Source organism: Maylandia zebra, linkage group LG11, assembly GCF_041146795.1.
Source record: "Maylandia zebra isolate NMK-2024a linkage group LG11, Mzebra_GT3a, whole genome shotgun sequence".
In the NCBI taxonomy this organism is placed as follows: Eukaryota; Metazoa; Chordata; class Actinopteri; order Cichliformes; family Cichlidae; genus Maylandia; species Maylandia zebra.
The window spans coordinates 23,363,245-23,381,229 of NC_135177.1; the positions used below are offsets into that span (position 1 = coordinate 23,363,245).

Below are 17,985 nucleotides of genomic sequence, written 5' to 3' on the forward strand. Positions count from 1 at the left end.
ACAGAAATGGGTGAAAGGTCCTTCAGAGTGGAATTTTCCTCACTTTTCTCCTCCTCAACACAAACCAGATGTGTGCTCCTGGGCTGTACCCTCTCTCTCTCCACTTCTCCCTCTCTTTCTCTTTGGACCTCTCCCTCTTTCTCCCCCTCTCCCACCCTTTGTTCCCCCCTTCCTTAAAAATGCTGCATCTGCGTGTCCCTTGCTCATATCCTCGCTCCAAAGATGGACCGTGCACTGCTGCTGCTGTCCATGTGGGCTCTGACTGGAACCGTATCCCTGCAGGATTCAGGTAAGCCCTCCATCACTTTCACCTGGAAGAGCACTGATCCCTGCATACACAGTTAACGCAGCTGGACTGAATGCTCTTTAGTGATGCCATTAGGATTTTCCCTGAAATGCTTCATCTTTCTCTAAGTTGTAGTTTGAAATTTAGGTGAGCACATAGCTCGGATACAGACGTACGCAATTAGTCAGTTGGAAAGTGGCAAATGTTGGTCATAGTGTACTAATTAAGAAACTAAGATTTTATTTTAATGTTTATTTTGTATGTATATTTTGCACGTAGCCTACATCATAAATGTATGGCTTTCTAGTCAGTAGTTAATGATTGCAAAGCTGTTTTGGATCATTGTTTACCTTCACATGAACAGTTCCAAGTCTTCCATAATACTGGCCTGCATTTCATAGTGACTAATTAGTTATATAATATCATAGGTGCTAAATATGTATGCCATGTCTGGAACGATCATGTGCTGCGCATTCATGTTTTTTGTGTGCACATGTGCTTTTGAGCAGAGTGAATACAGCAGCGCACACATTTTCATTCTGAGAATCGAAAAATGGGGCACCGAGTTTGTTTCCCCCACATCCCCTCCCCTTTCCGTCTCAAATGACAAGGTCATGTTGATGTTTATGTACAGTAATTCACTGTGGTTTTTATGATGTATGACTCAGAATTGCATGAATTGCATTTTAGATAAAGTTTCTCACACAAACACACTCACTTTTCAGTGAAGAACAAGATTGATAGCTGAAAGGCACAGAGCAGCAAAGCCCGCCATCGAAAAACCTCTTCGTTCTGCAACCTGGGTGGCAAGTGTTTGCCCGGCCACCCACACTGAATTTGATTTCCTTCACAGAGAAAACAGAGCAGAATTGGCAAACAAAATCTCTTTACGACACAGCGTTTGTCTTTTTTTCCCTTTTTTTATGGGGGGCCATGAATGAAATAGGAGTAAACAAAGGGGCAATTACTGTGTAACAGTGTGTGGGTATCACAACAGGGTCATGTCCGGAGAGGCTTGTGGGAGAGGAGGGAAGGAGGATGTGTCCACGACCCTGCAAAGCTGACAGTGACTGTGGCAGCAAACGCCAGTGTCTGTGTGACGGCCAGTGTGGTCTCAGCTGTGTGGCTCCAGGTAACTATTTGTATGCATGTGTGCTGTCAGTTCTCACTTTGAAAAGCATTGTGGGCTCAGCTATTAAAAGGGTGTGTGTGTGTGTGTGTGTGTGTGTGCGTGCAAATGCGTACGCATACGCAGCTGTGCCAACATACATCAGTGTGTGTGTGTTTCTTGATGGAAAATAAAATAAAAGCCTTATGCCAGTGCTGAACAGAAGCTTTTTATTATGCTTCTGTGCTGTAAAAGGGAGCACTGTGCGTGTATCCAGACTCATTATACAGCCTCATTTGTGCTCTTTTCATTTGTCTCCTGCACATTCTCTGAATTGTTTTGTTCCCTGCCTCTTGTTTTCTCTCCTCTCTCTGGACCATCTCTTTCATCCTCAGGTCGTACTTGTCCCTGGCCTCTACCCCACAGCGAAAACGCAGAAGCTCGCCTCCTCTCTCCCACTCACTCCTTTTCTGCCCTGCTTGAAGTGCGCTGCAAGCCAGGATTCACATTGCCCAGCGGCATGGATGCCACTATTCGCCGTTGTCAGGGTGACCGACAGTGGAGTGGCGATGAGCCCATCTGCACAGGTAGGTTTGAGGTCACGGGAAAATGTTCTTTGGTTCGGGTTTCTTCCTGACAGGTAGTGGTCAGCTGGAGGTCTATGCAGTGAACACACACAGCTGTTTGTGGGTGTATATGTGAGACGAGAAATCCAGAAACCCCTCTGTGATTTGTGTCAACGTAGACATTACACAACTGGGACCTATTCTCCCCATCACCATAGCAACCAGAGCCTCGGTTATTCAGAGTGGGTCTGAAGATTTTACCATTGAACTGTCGAGAACTTTTAAAAGGAGACAAAAGCTGAATACACAGCTGTGTCTGTGCATGCATACAGTATGTCTTACATGTTTCTTATCTTAAATACAAAGAATATGCATTTCAAAAAATATGTGTGCAAGAACATATACGTGTGCAACATTTAGAGGTAAACAAGTTCAACACAAAGATACACAAGCATGTTTTATTTGTTTTTTAGAAAACAAAAATGTAGAACGTCCCAGAGCATCGCAAGCTGCCTTTTTTACTTCATGGGTCATGTTGAATAATCCCAACATTTGGATTCTTTCGTAAGATTCATAAATGCCACGTTACATGTAAGGGCAAATAATCTGGAATTTATGGACCAACTCAGAAAGTGGAAGAATTACAACTGTTTACTTACTGACATTTGAATTAGTGGCAAAACATAGTGTTACAGAAAAACAGTGTGAGCGAGTCATTAAAGCAGATGAGAAAACACCAGAGAAAGAATTCAAGCTAGATAGAGATAATATTGCTAATCAGCTAGTGAGCCTTCTAGATGGATCATACATTTCTTATCACTCATTAGTTATTGTGTTACTGTGTTAGATGATGGTACAAAACACACCCGCATGTTCTGCAGGGTTCTCTGGCTTCCTCCCACAGTCCAAAGACACACAGTTCGTGGGGTTAGGTTAATGGAAAAACTCTAAATTGCCCAACGTGAGTGCAAATGGTTGTCTGTGTCTATGTGTTAGCCCTGCAACAGACTGGCAACCTGTCTAGGTTGTACCCTGCCTTTTGCCCTAAGACAGCTGGGATAGGCTCCAGCCCCCCACGACCCTGAAAAGGATAAGTGGAAGATAATGGATGGATAAATAAAACTAATGGCAGCCTCTGTAGGAATCTTGCATTTATATAGCCTTCTAAACTAAATCAGAAACACTTAATGTCAAAATATTACATCAGCAATGTTGAACTGCCATGACAGAAATGGAGAAGCACACAACTGCCAACAAAGAAACATTTTATTTTTAATAAAAGAAACATAAAGAAAGAATAAAAACTAGCTATGGTGTATGAAGTCAGTCCTGTTGGGGGTGGAGGCAACATTATTTAGTGCAAGAAAACAAACTAAGGAGCAATTACAACCAAAAACAGCCTCTTACAAAGGAGAGACACAGTAATTGAGCTCTGAGGGCTTTTACAGATCATTGGCACACTGGGCTCAGGTGTTTCCAGTGATGCTAATTGGGAACAAACCACACCTCCTCTCCAGTACCTGCTGGAAGGATCTGCCACACAGAAAGCAGAAAGGTAGGCAGTGTATTTGGTGCTATAAACAGATGATTCCCTGTTTCCTCCGCTGAGATTTATCTTTTATTTATTTATTTTTTTGCCACGCAGAGCTGAGTCAAAATTTAAAGTTATTATCTCAAAAATGTCTATTTCCTCAGTGGTGAGTCAATACGTCACAAATTTGAGATAATAACCTGAAATTTTAACTTATAGATGACAATTTATTTATTACAGTGGCTTCCATAGCAACAGGACTACCATACACAAGAGCTGAGATGAAAATGTGCTCACTATAGCAGACTTGCTTCTTGTCTGCAGCTCATGTGTGTGTTTTTGGAAACTGTGTTTGTAACATTATTTGCTTGTTTCAGTTGTATTTATGCTGCTGCTGAACTAGAGGGCAAGATGCAGTCTACATATGGTCAAAATTATAATGTAAGGCTAGACAAAATAAACCTACCACAAAAACCAACAAGGCAAAAAAGACTAATTACGGCCTGAAAGTGTAATCACGCATAAACACAGGTTCAACTAAAACTTTGCTCATGCTGTGTTTAAAGATATAGGTTGGTACTAGATCTATAATAAACATGTGACCAGCGTATTGGAAACAGAAAGGCATTTATATAGTACTCTTCTGGTCTTACTGACCACTTAAAGCGTTTTAGACTGCAAGCCACATTTAACCATACATTTGAAACCTAACATGCCTGTCTTTGCTCTGTGGGAGGAAGACAGCGTCCTTGGAGGGAACCCACGCAGACACACAGAGAACATGCAAACTCTGCACAGAAAAGCCTCGGGAAGGTTTGAACCCAGAACCTTCTTGTGCTAAGGCGAGCGTGCTAACAACAGAGAAAGAGCGAGAGGGAAGAACAAATGTCAATTCAAAGAGAGCAAGTTCAAAGGCCTTCGATTTGTGTTAATTTACAACCAAAGTGCTTCTCTGCTCCAAGGTAACCGTGTTGTTCGAATCAGGCTTGTGAGCGGCAATGTAAACAGACAACAGACTCCAGAGTTTATAAAAAATACATTGCTTATTCAAATTATTACATATCCAAAGTTAAAACCCAGAAGACAGGGTGTTAAAAAGCAAACCCACTTGAAGACTACTGCACTGCCACTGCAAGCACTGTGGGCTGCAGATATTTTATGTTTCTGTCTCATGAAATATAGAAAAATAAGCGTTGATTCTGAATTGAATTCAAACAAAAGGCATCCTCACTACTTCACCTCTATAAAGTTGCAGCGTGCAACATAAGGTTCTTCTTAGTATCTCCCCAGACCTGATCAGTACTATTGCTTAGGTCAACCTGTCAACGCTCATGATAACAATGTAATTCAGCTTTAAAGGTCTGAGGCCTGTTACATTCATCGCCCACCTGCAGCTACATGCTTTCCTAGAAATCCTCAACCCTGCTGCGTTTCAGTCTCACCCTCAGGATTTTTTCACCAATTCAGAGATGAAATAAGGATACAATTCTCAGCTCGCTCGTAGAGTATCCTCCTTCTGAGAGACAGGCAGAAGGTAGGTGGGTTTAGAGCGTGTGAGAGTGTTTGTATTGTGTGTCCTTTGCATGTGTGTTAGAGTGTGAGCCGAGCTCCTTCGTGCCTGCTGAGAGGCAGTGGGCGGCAGATCACTGTCAAAGTGGCACGGAGCTGCGTGCACGCTGCGCCAGCGAGAGCGAGTGTGAATGCGGGTCTGATGTGAGTGAGGGTGTGCGTTTAACAACACGTAGAGAGGTAGATGTGTGTGTGTGTGTCCAAGCATTACTCATGCTGGGGACATGCCTTCCTTATGGGGACAAAAATCAAATCAATGCATTTGAAATCAATCTAGTTTAACATATAAATGTGAGGGGTAGAGTAAGGTTGGGTTTAGGTCAGGATTAGGCAAATAGTAGTCATAGTTGAGGTTGAAATAAGTCTCCAGGAAATTAATGTGTCAATGCGCTGTGAAGTCAGATACACGACTGTGTTTGTGTGTGCTTGTGTGTGTGGGCGACAGATTACAGTCTGAAAGCTCTCTTGCTCACGCTGCTCGAGGCCTTTCTGTTCCCAGTTCTCTTCTCCTCTGCTCTTTCTTCTCATCCTCTTTTCCTCTCATCTCTTTCTCCTCTCATCCGCTTCCATCCGAGGCCTCTGATAAGGTCTCTCTCTACAATAGGAGCCAAGGACAAGTGTGCAGCTCTAGGCTTTTCAGCTTGTGTTGTGTGGTGTGATATTATTCTGTTATTATATGTTACCTTATATATGTAATCAAAGTAGTTGAATTAGAATACTGCTGTAGATCATATTATACCCTTTAAAATAGAGTGTGTGATCTGTATTAGTTTAGTTCTCATTATACTTTTGAGTTAACAGAACATATTCACATATTAGTTCATTAGATAAATGTGCATCACTCTGTATCCTTGATCTGCTGGGAATGTGTTACACTGTTTTCTTGACATGCTTAATTGTTGAATCATGAAGAGAAGGTTGTAAGCAGGAGACTCTGTGTCTAAAGACAGGGGAGATAGACAGACCACATTCCACACCCCCACCTTACAGAAAGCAGAGAAACAACTGCCGAGGTCATAACTTATGTCTCTGTGTATATTTTTATTGGAAAAAAACCCCATAGTATAAAGAGGTCTAAAGTATATGGGAACCGTGGTGTACCGTTACATCTTTCATCTCGGTCTAATTGGTGCATATTTAGCGCTGTTTCGTTGAATAAAAAATAAAAAAAAAACATCACAGTTTTACAGTTTTTAGAAGATGAATTTGGTATACCTGCTTTATAGCACTTTGGTGCTGCAGCCTGTGTGGGTGGCAGCGGTACAAGGTAGGAGCAGGGCGGTATGTGAAAACAGAACTCTGCTTCGGGCTCTCAACTGCAGCCAAACAGAGTCGTAACTCTCCCTCTCCCATAGGTCCCTTTACATTCTCACATTAACGTTTCTCGGTTTCAGATACCAAGATAGCCCTCGGGCGAGCGCTGTCTCTACCTTTCAAAGCCGTGTTCAGTTTTGAAACCCCGCGCTTGATGCAGCTCAGGTCACTCCAGCCTCTCTCCAAGCACCACTCTTGATATTTATATTTCCACAAGCGTGAGGCACTCAAACATCTAGGAATGAACAATGCCAGGTGTTATACAATCACAGTTAGAGCTGTGAGCTCGGGGACGTGCGGGGCGGCGTTTCACCTGCTCGTCGAACTTTGATTTATTATCTAAGAAGGCCTGTTTCAACTTGAATAAAACAAGACACTGTGTCAAACGCCTCTGTGGGTCACAAACTATATGGAAACCTTGGTTAACACAAGTCAAATGAGATGACATGATGGCTGGTCCTGCTCTCTGTTTTTCTTCCTGTTTCATTTCCTTCAGGTTTTTTCTTGATTTTCTTCACACATGGGACGAGTTTGCATTCAGGGCTTTTTGTCACAGCGGCTCCTTAAGACGCAGATATTTTAACCCAAACTACCATCTTTTCCTAAAACTAGCTATTAGGTCGTCATTGCCCAAAACTAACCAAACTATACTCTGATAGCAAACTCTGATAGTAGATTTTACCTTTCTTATCACATCTATGTCACTCAATCGAGGGCTTTTTTGGGGTCATTGTGAGTCATTATTATCATTCACTTAATATACTTAATGTCTTGGAAACAAATGCATGAGGACATGTATGCTATTGAATGCTTTACTCTTGCAATGACTGCAGTTTTGTGCACTTTTGTGCAGTCTGATCTTTAGATGTTTATATGTACTCCTGCAGTCTGTAATGCCTGTGATTATAGTTAGTTAGCAGATGAATGGAGTAGAGTAGACTGGGTCTTTTCTGCCACTGAAAAATCCTGCAACAACAACACAATAATAATATTAATGTTTTTCCTAAAAAGTGCAATATTTGCCAATGAAGTGTAGTTCAGAGTCAGCGTACCAGTAGATACAGAAAAGAAACTGCATTTGGAGAATGACAAAGGTGACTGTGTGTATTTTGACTTTGTACACTGACTTACCATTTTGTGGTTACATCTTGCTAGTACTGAGCTGGACCCCCTTTAACCTTCAAAGCTGCCTTAATCCTTCGTGGCATAGATTTATCAAGGTGCTGGAAAGATTCCTCAGAGATTTTGGTCCATATTGACGTGACAGCATCCCACTGTTGCTGCAGCAATAAAGGGATGGACATGGTTAGCAACAATACTTTGGTATACTTTGGCATTTAAAGGATATCCCTCTGGAACATCATACCCCCACCACCAGCCCGAACTGCTGATACAAGGCAAGAAATGTTGCGGCAAGAATCGAGACTCATCAGATCAGGCAACATTTTTTTTCCAGTCTTCTACAGTCCAGCGTTGGTGAGCCTGAGTGAACTGAAGGCACAGTTTCCTCTTCTTAGGTAACAGGAGCAGTATATGTTATGGCTGCTGTAGCTCAACGCTGTGCGTTGAGAGAGGCTCTTCTGCATATCTTAGTTGTAACACGTGGTTATTTGAGTTACTGTTGTTCTACTATCAGCTTGAACTATTCTCCTCTGACCGTTGGCATCAACAAGACATTTTCACCCAGAGAACTGGCTACGAGTGGATATTTTCTCTTTTTCAGATCATTCTCTGTAAACTCTAGAGATGGTTATGGTGGAAAATCACAGTAGATCAGCAGTTTCTGAAATAAACAGACCAGATACAGAGTCGCTTGAGACACCTTTCATATTCTGATGCTCCATTTCAACTTCAGGAGGTCGACACGATCATGTCTATATGATCAAATGCACTGGCTTACTGCCATGTGATTGGCTGATTACATATTTGCATTATCAAACCGGTGAACTGATGTACCTAATGAAGTGGCCAGTGAGTGTATTTTATAGATAGCATGTTTAACCTGCCATTCACTGCCTCTTGTCTTCTTTGACTATCAGAGTCACCTGAACTTGCTGCTGTCCAGACTTGCCCTCTGCCCGAGGAAGTGACCAACACCTTCAGCATTCAGGGAGACGCTGCTGTAGGAACATCCATCCGCTACAGCTGCCTGTCTGGGTGAGGGCAGGGTTAACGTTGAGTGTGAATGTGCGGGGGTCTCAAAACTTGAAATGCCACAGAGATGGAAATGGAGGAAGTGAGAGAACGGAGACGGAGTGTGAAGAAGAGGGAGGGAGTGAAGGGAAGGCTTGAATACAGCAGAGGTGTGATGAGCAATGAATGGCAGGGAATTCATTTTGATCTCCCAGCTGACAATCTCTCCATTGAGCTAACTAGGTCATTACAGTCTAATCTTGTATTGACTCCCCTTTACGCACTGACTCATCTCACAGGATAAGATGAGCCTGAGTGGATGTGTCAGCCAGAGAACTGTGCACACAAAATTTAGTCACTCTCACAGAGAGACGGTGGAAAAAGGAAACATTTACACCTTTTTCTCCATCACATTTAGTCAGTACTGTACATGTCGCACCACCGTCTGTCTCCATCACTCTTTCCTTTTTCTCCTGCAGGGCGGATATAGTGGGGAGCAGGGAAAATTTCTGCCAGGAGAATCAGACCTGGCAGTATCCTCACCCGATCTGTAAAAGTAAGTGTACAGGGCGTCCTGTGCTGACTAACCATCATGTGTGAACATGCATGTGTGCTACGTTTTCTTCACTCTTAGTGTAACTTCATCCATTTTTTTAGCAGGTTAGCAGAAAATGCTTGGGTAGCGAATGATCAAACTGAGTCTAAATATAACATCAGCTCAGAAATGGTTTGTTTTTCCATCATTTGTAGCATGCATGCATTTCTGAGAGCTGATATTTAAGAAATACTGAATCAGAGAAGCCAGACAGAAACACACAGACACTCTCAGGCATGCATCTTTCAGGAGCTACTGCTCCGTTTTGCAGTGCTTCTCTGCCATCGTGTGGTCAAACCTGGGATTTCATGGCCTGTTTAACAGAAATGGAAAATTCTTTGAGGATAGTTCTCGAATCAGGCCAACGGGAGTACGGCTGGGCCTGTCATTTATTAAAACATGTTAAAGATAAGAGCGAGGTTACTTCAGTGGAGTTTCAAGGTTTTAAACAATGATGAAAAATTGAGCAACTGTGCATTTGTCCTGTGAAATAGTAACTCTGCTCCTGTGTTTTAAATGTCAGCAAACCTTCTGATTAAGTTTACTGATAAACCTGCTTTCTTCAATAGAAGTGTACTGCCAGCCTCCTACAGAGGTGGAGCAGGGCTATGTAGTGGCTGTCCAAAAGACTGAGTATGAAGTGGGCTTTGACATCCACTACCTGTGCAAAAAGAACTTCCTCCTGGATGGACCCCAGATGATCACCTGTCTGTCCAATGGCAGCTGGAGTGCGCCGCCCCCGCACTGTAGAGGTGAGGAACGATCCAATCTAATATCCGGACTATTTAACAAAGCTGAAGTAAAATGTAGAGAGACACCTTTGCATAAAGTCCTAGAAACTCAAATAAATGTGCACCTACACACGGCAATTAATAAACACAGCATTATGTGTCTGATGTTTATATGATACTTTCATACCTTGTTGGTCACCCTCACAGCTCGTTGTCTCATTCCTGCCGAGCGAAGCCGCGTGATGATTGGTGGCGTGAAACGCTGGCCGTTTGATGTTACAGATGCCATGGTTCCCCACGGGGAAAACGTGACGTTCTTCTGCAAACATTCTCGTAAGCAATGCAGCTTCACCGCAACCCAGACCTGCTTTAATGGAAAGCTGCAGACACCAGCCTGCTACCTTGGTAAACCTGCACCAGCCGCCGTGCCCGGTTCTTTGTCACGTGTAACTAACATCTGTAACGCCATGAAGTGTTTCTAATAGTTGTGCAATCTTATCGTTCTTCAGAGCCAACGTGGCTGCAGTATAAACTCTTTCCTCATCGGCTGGTCTCGGAAATTGAAGCATGCGAGCCCGGCGACGTGGAGTAATGACCTGCACGTCTGATCTCGACCCACCCAGCGCTCATGACAGACACTGTGCCACAATTCGAGCACTTCCAAAACACACGCCCTCCGTACACCTCCTCCCTGACCGCTCTGCAGCTTCTCTGTAACCATCAGAGCTACAGTTAGTTAGATGCAGGGACTATTTTTTTTTGATTTCACAGCTTTTGTGGATCAGCAGCCTAAGATGTCTTTCTTTTGGCCTCACGGGGTTTCACCACTGCTCTCAACTTTCCTCTCTTTGCCCTGAATACTATTCAACTGCAGGCATAACTGTGAAGTAATTCAACCAAATTGTGCCATAGATGCAATCTATATGTAATCATGACTGTGTGTGTATAATACAGTAGTACCAGCTATACCCCTGACGATACCTTCATGTAGCCTAATTCATAATGACTCGACTCTGTGATGTTTCACTGTGTGATCTTTTTTCTTCTGTTGAGCCCGACGCATCAAGTCTCAAAGCTTGTAAGTTTTTAACATGAGAGATTTGAAATAAAATATTGTCAAAATGCTTTGCTCTCCAGCTCTTTGATGGCAAATAAAACCCTCCTGTGTGATTCCACTTTACCTCTCCTGCTTTGCCCCCTTCTCTTTGATTCTTGGGAGCACAGAGAGCCTTTCTTTGCAGGCTGCAGGTTCAACAGTACTCATAGGCTGAACATGGCTACTGGTCGGACCCGGTAGGCTGCGACACCATAGCAACTCCCCTTGACCCCTCCCTCCCACAGCATTCGCAGCATCACCCTTTACACTGCACAGTCATATTTGGTCCTCCGGAAATATCCACAGCTTGGGTAAGCCAGTCCCTATGCAGCGAGAGTATGGGTGGAGTATAGTTTAAAATCCAGTTTTTAAATGTATCGAAAGCGTGTCCGGCACAACACCGGCTCTGACAGCACGGCTGGAATAAATGACAGCTCACCGGGAAAGTTTGTCCTAAAGCTGCGCTCGCGGTATCTCGGACCCTCGGCTCTAAAATGGCTGGCTGTGGGTCCGAGGAAGCTCCGGTGCAAGGGGAAGGATCCGCTCCACGCCACGACTGTGTGTAAATATACATGGGGGGGTTTTTCTACTCCGACGCGCGCGTTTGCGACAGCGTTGTCCCAGGTCCGAGAGCCGTCAGGGCGCACACGCGGAATAATAATAACGTTGGCATTTCGGACCTAGGACTGTGCGTAATGGCGTCCTCCGCGGATAGTTCTTCTCGGTTTATAAGCAGAAAGGGGGTAGAACAGGCTGGTTCTTGCGAGCTTAACCGGGTATGAATAATGTTCTGATGCGAATTTTATAATGGAAGGTTTCATCATGTATGATGAATGTGGACGGAAGAAGTGTAAGCCAGGAAATGAAATTTCACTCGCATCATTCGGACCCTTCTGTACTCCGGTGCGTTTTTTTTCATTATCGGTGATCCGTCGTTAGGAATTGTGAGCTAAGATTTGGGATCATGTAAATTGACAGCACGTTTGCTGTTGAGGAAGAGGGTCATACGAGTCGTTCATCGTTTCGGCCCGAGGATTTAGGTTGAATAGTCTGCACGCTGCTTATAATATCACAGCACTAGTGGGTTTGGGCATTTCGCACTAAAGTTGACCCCAATAATCCCCAGACTTTCTTCTTCTTCTTCTCCCATCCAGCCAACTAAGGATATTTATTTAATAATCTTCCTCTTCTGGTATAAGCAAAAGGCTATAATTAAAATGCACATTTTCTTTATTATAATTGTCCTTATTTTAGTGTCTAATCTATTATTTTACTTTTATTTAAAAGAAATATAACTAGGTATGCCCCAAAATGGATTCTCAGTTGGCTTCAGTCCTGACCAGTGGCAGCCTGGATGTCCAAAATGGCAGCCAGTGTGGAGAGGGATCAGGGCCAGTGACAGAGACTTTATTGGACCCAAAGGACGAAACTGCATGCAGTACTGTACCAGGTAACCTCCAGCCATGCCCTGTCACGGCAGCAGTGACCATCAGGCAAGATGCTCTATCAATCAATGGGAAAAAGCCAGAGGTGGGCGGGACTTATGAGCCAGCCTCTCAGGAAACAACTAAGATTGGTGGGCTCAGACAGCCAATTACAGTAAAGTCTGGAGTGCCTGTTTTGCACAGCCAGCCAATAAGAATCAAAATTGTTGTCCCTCCACGGTGCAAGAAGCCAATCACAAACTCTGCTATCAGCCTGACCAAAGACTTTGCTCTCTCAGAATTTCAGGGACCCGTGTTGGTCTCTGCTGAATCACAGAAGAAACGTGAAATCTGTGTGCCAGCTGTTAAAAATGAAGGAGAAATCATGGAAGTTACTTACCAGAAGACTGAAGAAGAAGCCGAAGCATTTCCTGAGACAGAAGCAGAGAAACGGGATAAATTGTGTAAAGACCGAGACATTTTGGATGTTAAAATTGTCCACATTGATGGGTCGGAAACTCCTTTTACTGCTAATACAGTTAAGTTTTTAAGTCAGCCGAGGATTAAAGAGGAAACTACAGAGAAGGAAATTCAGAAAAATGTTCCTTTAATTTTGCGAGAAATGGACTTGAAGTGTTGCAAAACATTCAATGAGGTTGAAACGGAGGAGCAGACAGAACCTCTGGACCTGAGTTTGCCCAAGAAAAGGGAGAGCCGAGAGAGGCGATATGGGCGTTTCTTGGATGATTCGGGCTGTGAGAGCTCTCTGATCATGGAGGTGGATGAATATGAGGGAGAAGGAGACAGAGACATAGTAGAAGAGGACGATGAGGGATGCGGCACAGATACTCTTGAAGATGCTCTTCTGTCTCCCTCTTTCTTTTCTACCTCTGTTTTGACCTCTCTCTCTTCGATAGACTGTGACACTGAAAATCTTCTTCTCATCGATGACCAGGGAATTCCGTATATGCTCAATCCGGATGGACTCAAAGTGCCACAAGTCAATGCTTCCAGGGTGGAGGATTCTCAGTCTGATCATGCTAATTCAGAAGAAGCAGAAGGAAAGGAGTCGTCGCTTTTGGCACCGTTAGCAGGTCCCAGCCAAAGTACAGATAATGCCCTAAATGCACCTTCTGGTGATTTTTACCCCTCGCCACCCCCTATCAGTGATTCTTCATCACTAGGTGATGATCAGGATAAAGCTCCAGAAGTCTTCACAAGTTTGATTACAAACGCAAACCCTTCAGTGGCTGCAGAGCCGAGCGTTAAAGCTGTTCAGGATGCCAGCTCTGTTTTGTCCCCTTCCTCTGGGATATCAGTCCCCACCCAACCCATTCAACTTGTCGCAAATCCTGCAGGCAATGCTCCTGTTCTCCTCCTGTCCTCCTCTTCTCACCTCTCCTCGGCTTCACTCGGTCTCTCTCTTCCCCTTTCAGTTACTCAGACTTCACATGGTGCTTCCACTCCCGTGTTTCTTCTCCTTTCCTCTGTACCTTCTTCCTCTGGTGAGTCCACCGCTACCTCCACCCCTATTGCTGTCCTCGACTCCTCGACCGGCCAGCTGTCCCAGATTACGGCCGCAGCTCCGGTCTCCCTTCCTCTGTCCTCTGGTCAGGTTAGCACATTGGGATCGCCTCTTCCTACACTGTCTCACCCTGTCATCAGACTCAGCCCCAATAACCCCCCTGTCATCCTGTCTGGCGTGAATAACATAAATTCTGGCTCCGTTCTTACGTCTCTCACTGTCCCTTCATCCACTATTGCTCTTCAGGATGACCACAGCTCAGTTCCTCTTATTCAAACTCAGATCACTTACTCTGAATCAAACCCTGGAAATGAAGCCATATCTGCTCAAGAGGTCTCCAATGAAAACAACAAGCCATCAAATTTTACAGCATCGTCTCCGAGACCGCCGTCTGCTAGTTTGACCTATGACTCTTTATCTCAGCCCGCCTCAGAATTAGACGCCCAATCACCTGACTCCAAATCAGACCTTCACTCTGAACATTTACCTCTGGATGACCATCTTTATTTCTCTAACACGGCTGCTCCTACCTCCCCTTCTATCGGACCTATCCTACCCCCTGGTAAACTTGACCCGCTAGATCCACTCTCTCCAGAGCAGTCACCCAACACCGCGGGCTCCCGAAGGGTGCTGTACTGCCAGCTGTGCCCGAGGGTCTTCTTTTACCTCTCCGACCTTGAGCGCCATGCCATTACCCATTCGCAGAAGAAGCCTCATGTTTGCCAGCAATGCGGCAAAGCCTTCAAACGCTCCAGCCATCTGCAGGTCAGCACAAGCTAATCATAACCATCATTTCATCCTAAAGACAAGTAATAACAAATGAATATGTTGGCCACTTGGGAGCAGCAAAAACAAACTTTAATATGTGTGTAAATGTGCAAATATTGTTCATGAACAATTAGCTGATTTATTCGAAAAGTACCAGCCACACTCCTGGAGACAAACCTGACATTGGTGCATTGACCTGCTTGGTACTAAACCACAGATGAAAGCTAGTCAGTTTAATAATATCAATACAGTACACCACAAAACTCTGGAGCCACTCCTCATTTCTTTATGTTATGCTAGGAAAATGGGTACAGAGATTTACTGAAACATGTGCAAACATGCAGCATATAAGCAAAAACAAAAAATTATTTGGTATCACTACCTTTATTCTTCAAAGTTTTCCAGGCTTCTTTAAGGACATTCAAAGCTTTTTGGGGGGATGTTGGCTGCCCTTGTTCTGTTCTCTGTAACAACAACAACAATAACTTTATTTGTATAGAACCTTTTAAAACACACAGTTCCAAAGTGCTTCATAGTTTGAATAAAACCAAGTATACATGTTCCAGCATATGGACACACAGTCAAACACACTCATTCTTACAAAAACACATCAAATGTGAACTATGGCCAAAAATAATGGGACGATAATTAAGGGGAAACTAACTATAATAATGACTTCTCCTGATTGGCTGATGAAGGGCGTTCCAACAACCTTAAAAGCTTGATCTTCTCCGGATTTAACATAAGTGTACGGAACAGGTAAGAAACCCTGATCATGTGATCTGAGAGGCCAACTGCTGTTAAAAGGTCTCAGTAGTTCTGCTGCAGGAGCGCAGCCACGCAGGGCGTTATATGTTACTGATAAACGTTTAGAATTCATTTGATTTTCCGTGAAGGGAAGCAAGAGTAGGGGTGATGTGTGAGTGGCAGCACACTTTTGAAAGCAGAATGCACTCCTTTCATTATGTTTAGTCCCCAGCACCTTCATTACTGTGGGCTGCCCACATTAAGCCAAGGGGGGCCCACAGTGGGGCTTATTGTAGGTCTGCAGCCTACCCACAGTATGCACACACTCCAGATGTGAGATGCCCCACTGGGACATTGCCGCCACCAACTTGTATGGCGTGTCGACCTGAATGCATCTCTCTCACACACATGCACAAAAGCTACAAGCCCACTGTCCGGCTCTTTGAGGTAACATCAGTAAAATCTGCAAACAAAATATCTGACATTCTCACTTAAAAAATAATTAGAAGTTATAGTTAAGTCTCAAAATAGCTGGCAGTCAGTTTTATTGTCCAAGCAGTTGTTTTAGCTCCTCTGTCATCAAACACCTGACATCTTACCCTCTTTCTAGGTGAAATATCAAACTTAGTCAAGCTGCTGCTCATCTACACACTTATGTAGAAGTTAAGCAGTAGCTATGGAGTTGATATTTAGAGATTTCTGCTTCAAATACCAGCGCCTGCTGAGGCAGACATTATCAGATATACTAAAAACTCACACAGTGAGCTAAAAGAGCCAACGAAGCACTACGAAGATGAGAGCAAACACCGAAGGAACAGCTCACCTCTAAATCAAATACACATACGTTCCTCTGGACCTGTACTGCTTTTTATTTATCTAGATCGTTTTGGTGTGACTTACCGAGTTGTATTCCACTGAATATAATGGAACTACAGTAAATAGACTTTGCCTTGTGGGGCTCAAAGCACCAAAGATGTATAAAAACCTCAGCAGTCATGCTTCTTTTTCAAAATTATGGGCTGATTATTCCAAAATGCTTGTTATGAGCATTTTCATGAAGGAACTGTTATAATTCCTGCTCGTGTCAGCATGACAGACTGTAAACATTAATGGCTTCACCCCCCACCAGCTGAGATATAATTTTAGTCAGCTGTTTGCTTCTTTTGGTTGGCAGATGTAGACAGCAGAAAGAAAATAGTTTTACATGAAATTTCTCATGTATTTTTTTTTCAGTTTGATGGTTTGAGAACCACAAGGCCCTTTAGTTCGTTATTGGTAAAAAGAAAGCAAACATCTCTACAGAGGATAGCTCCAGAATACAGCAAAATAAAAATAAACAACATTACAGACCAGAGGAAAAGATTCTTGGGCTATGATAGTTCATTTTTGCTTCACCGCCTCCCACAAGCCCTTTTACTTGCAAATAAATGTCACTTAAAATGTTGTTTATATGCCTTTGAGTAATCATTTGGATGTTCGTCTCTCGTTTTAAACAGAGACACAAGCACATCCACACAGGCCAGAGGAACTTTGTGTGCCCCATCTGTGCCAAGCGCTTCAGGGAGGCAGGTGAGCTCCAGCGCCATCAAAGGGTGCACACCGGAGAGAAGCCCTACCAATGCCAGCTTTGCCACACGCGCTTTGCCGAGCGCAACACCCTCCGGCGGCACACCAAACGCAAGCACCCCTACCACCAAGTAGCCATGGAAATGCTTAACGAGAGAAGAGACAGAGGAGGCAGCCGAGGAGACGGAGGAGGCGGTGGTGTGTCAGGAGTCCAGGAGGAAGAGGAGAGTGCTGAATGGTACAGCTCCACTGTGTCTAATTTGGATAACTCAGAGTCTGAGGTGGAAACGTAACACTTTAAAGTAAAGGGAGTTAGGGGAGAAGTGCTGTTGATGATATCTAACTACAGTTAGACTCTGATCTTTTCTTTTTATTGACTAAGAATCAAAGAAGGGAGCACTTTCATATTTATTGTTTTTAATGTTAATTTATTTATATGAATGTATATTATTCCCATTCCATTTAAAGGGCCAAAACACAGCCTTCAAAGTCAGATGTGACTTTGAATTAAGGGAAAACTCATTCTTGAAGTCATGTTTTCTTTGTGTGTGTGTGTGTGTGTGTGTGTGTGGGAATTCATAACATTAATTAAAACGCTAACAAGTCCTCATGAAGTTGCGTTCCCATGCAATCCACGATGAAACCCTAAAGTGCTCGAAAAAGAAAGATAGCTTATGAACTAAACAATCCTCTGCTCTAGTCGTGTATATAAAGAGTACTACTTGTAAGAGCTGCACTTCTGCACTATCTCATATGAAAGATATAATCTTTCCTACCGTCAGACACACTGTGAGGAATTTGCACTCGTTTTCTTTGAACTCAAAAGTTATTTTTTTTACATTGTGTATGAAAACGCTTACTTTTAATTTCGTTGCCGCTGTTGATCTTCTGTATTTAATCCACATCCTGTAAGAGTTTGACCAAATGTTTTTTGAGTTATTCTAATATAAACTCTATATTCAATTTTGTTTTTGTTTAAATTTTGAATATTGTTAATTTATTGGTATTAAATTTTCACAAAGCTAA

The 17,985-nt window shown here is 43.4% G+C and overlaps 2 protein-coding genes across 6 annotated transcripts; both read left to right on the forward strand.

Annotated features, from left to right (window-relative positions):
• The first annotated feature begins 137 nt into the window (after positions 1-137).
• Positions 138-10,958, forward strand: ntd5 (ntl-dependent gene 5). Its single transcript, XM_004550699.6, has 8 exons — positions 138-289; positions 1,284-1,418; positions 1,790-1,981; positions 8,414-8,531; positions 8,987-9,063; positions 9,672-9,854; positions 10,041-10,238; positions 10,343-10,958. Exons 1-8 carry the CDS (start codon positions 223-225, stop codon positions 10,423-10,425), a joined length of 1,053 nt encoding a protein of 350 aa, XP_004550756.1. The 5' UTR covers positions 138-222; the 3' UTR covers positions 10,426-10,958.
• Positions 10,959-11,153: 195 nt separating this feature from the next.
• Positions 11,154-17,985, forward strand: LOC101479716 (uncharacterized). Of its 5 annotated transcripts, XM_012919048.5 has the most exons (4): positions 11,247-11,487; positions 12,084-12,121; positions 12,217-14,643; positions 16,890-17,985. In XM_012919048.5, exons 3-4 carry the CDS (start codon positions 12,241-12,243, stop codon positions 17,250-17,252), a joined length of 2,766 nt encoding a protein of 921 aa, XP_012774502.1. In that variant the 5' UTR covers positions 11,247-11,487; positions 12,084-12,121; positions 12,217-12,240; the 3' UTR covers positions 17,253-17,985. The 5 variants fall into 5 exon arrangements, with proteins under 5 accessions (XP_004550758.1, XP_012774502.1, XP_076746156.1 ...); XM_004550701.4 differs by lacking the exons at positions 11,247-11,487; positions 12,084-12,121 and adding an exon at positions 11,154-11,240; XM_076890041.1 differs by lacking the exon at positions 12,084-12,121 and having other exon boundaries at positions 11,247-11,491.

Bases quoted from the DNA above. Each gene is read 5' to 3' on its own strand.
- LOC101479716 (XM_004550701.4), top strand. From the start codon at position 12,241: ATGGATTCTCAGTTGGCTTCAGTCCTGACCAGTGGCAGCCTGGATGTC. The intron at 14,644-16,889 runs GTCAGCACAAGC...CGTTTTAAACAG, and splicing joins AACGCTCCAGCCATCTGCAG to AGACACAAGCACATCCACAC.
- ntd5 (XM_004550699.6), top strand. From the start codon at position 223: ATGGACCGTGCACTGCTGCTGCTGTCCATGTGGGCTCTGACTGGAACC. The intron at 290-1,283 runs GTAAGCCCTCCA...GTATCACAACAG, and splicing joins CGTATCCCTGCAGGATTCAG to GGTCATGTCCGGAGAGGCTT. The intron at 1,982-8,413 runs GTAGGTTTGAGG...TTTGACTATCAG, and splicing joins CGATGAGCCCATCTGCACAG to AGTCACCTGAACTTGCTGCT.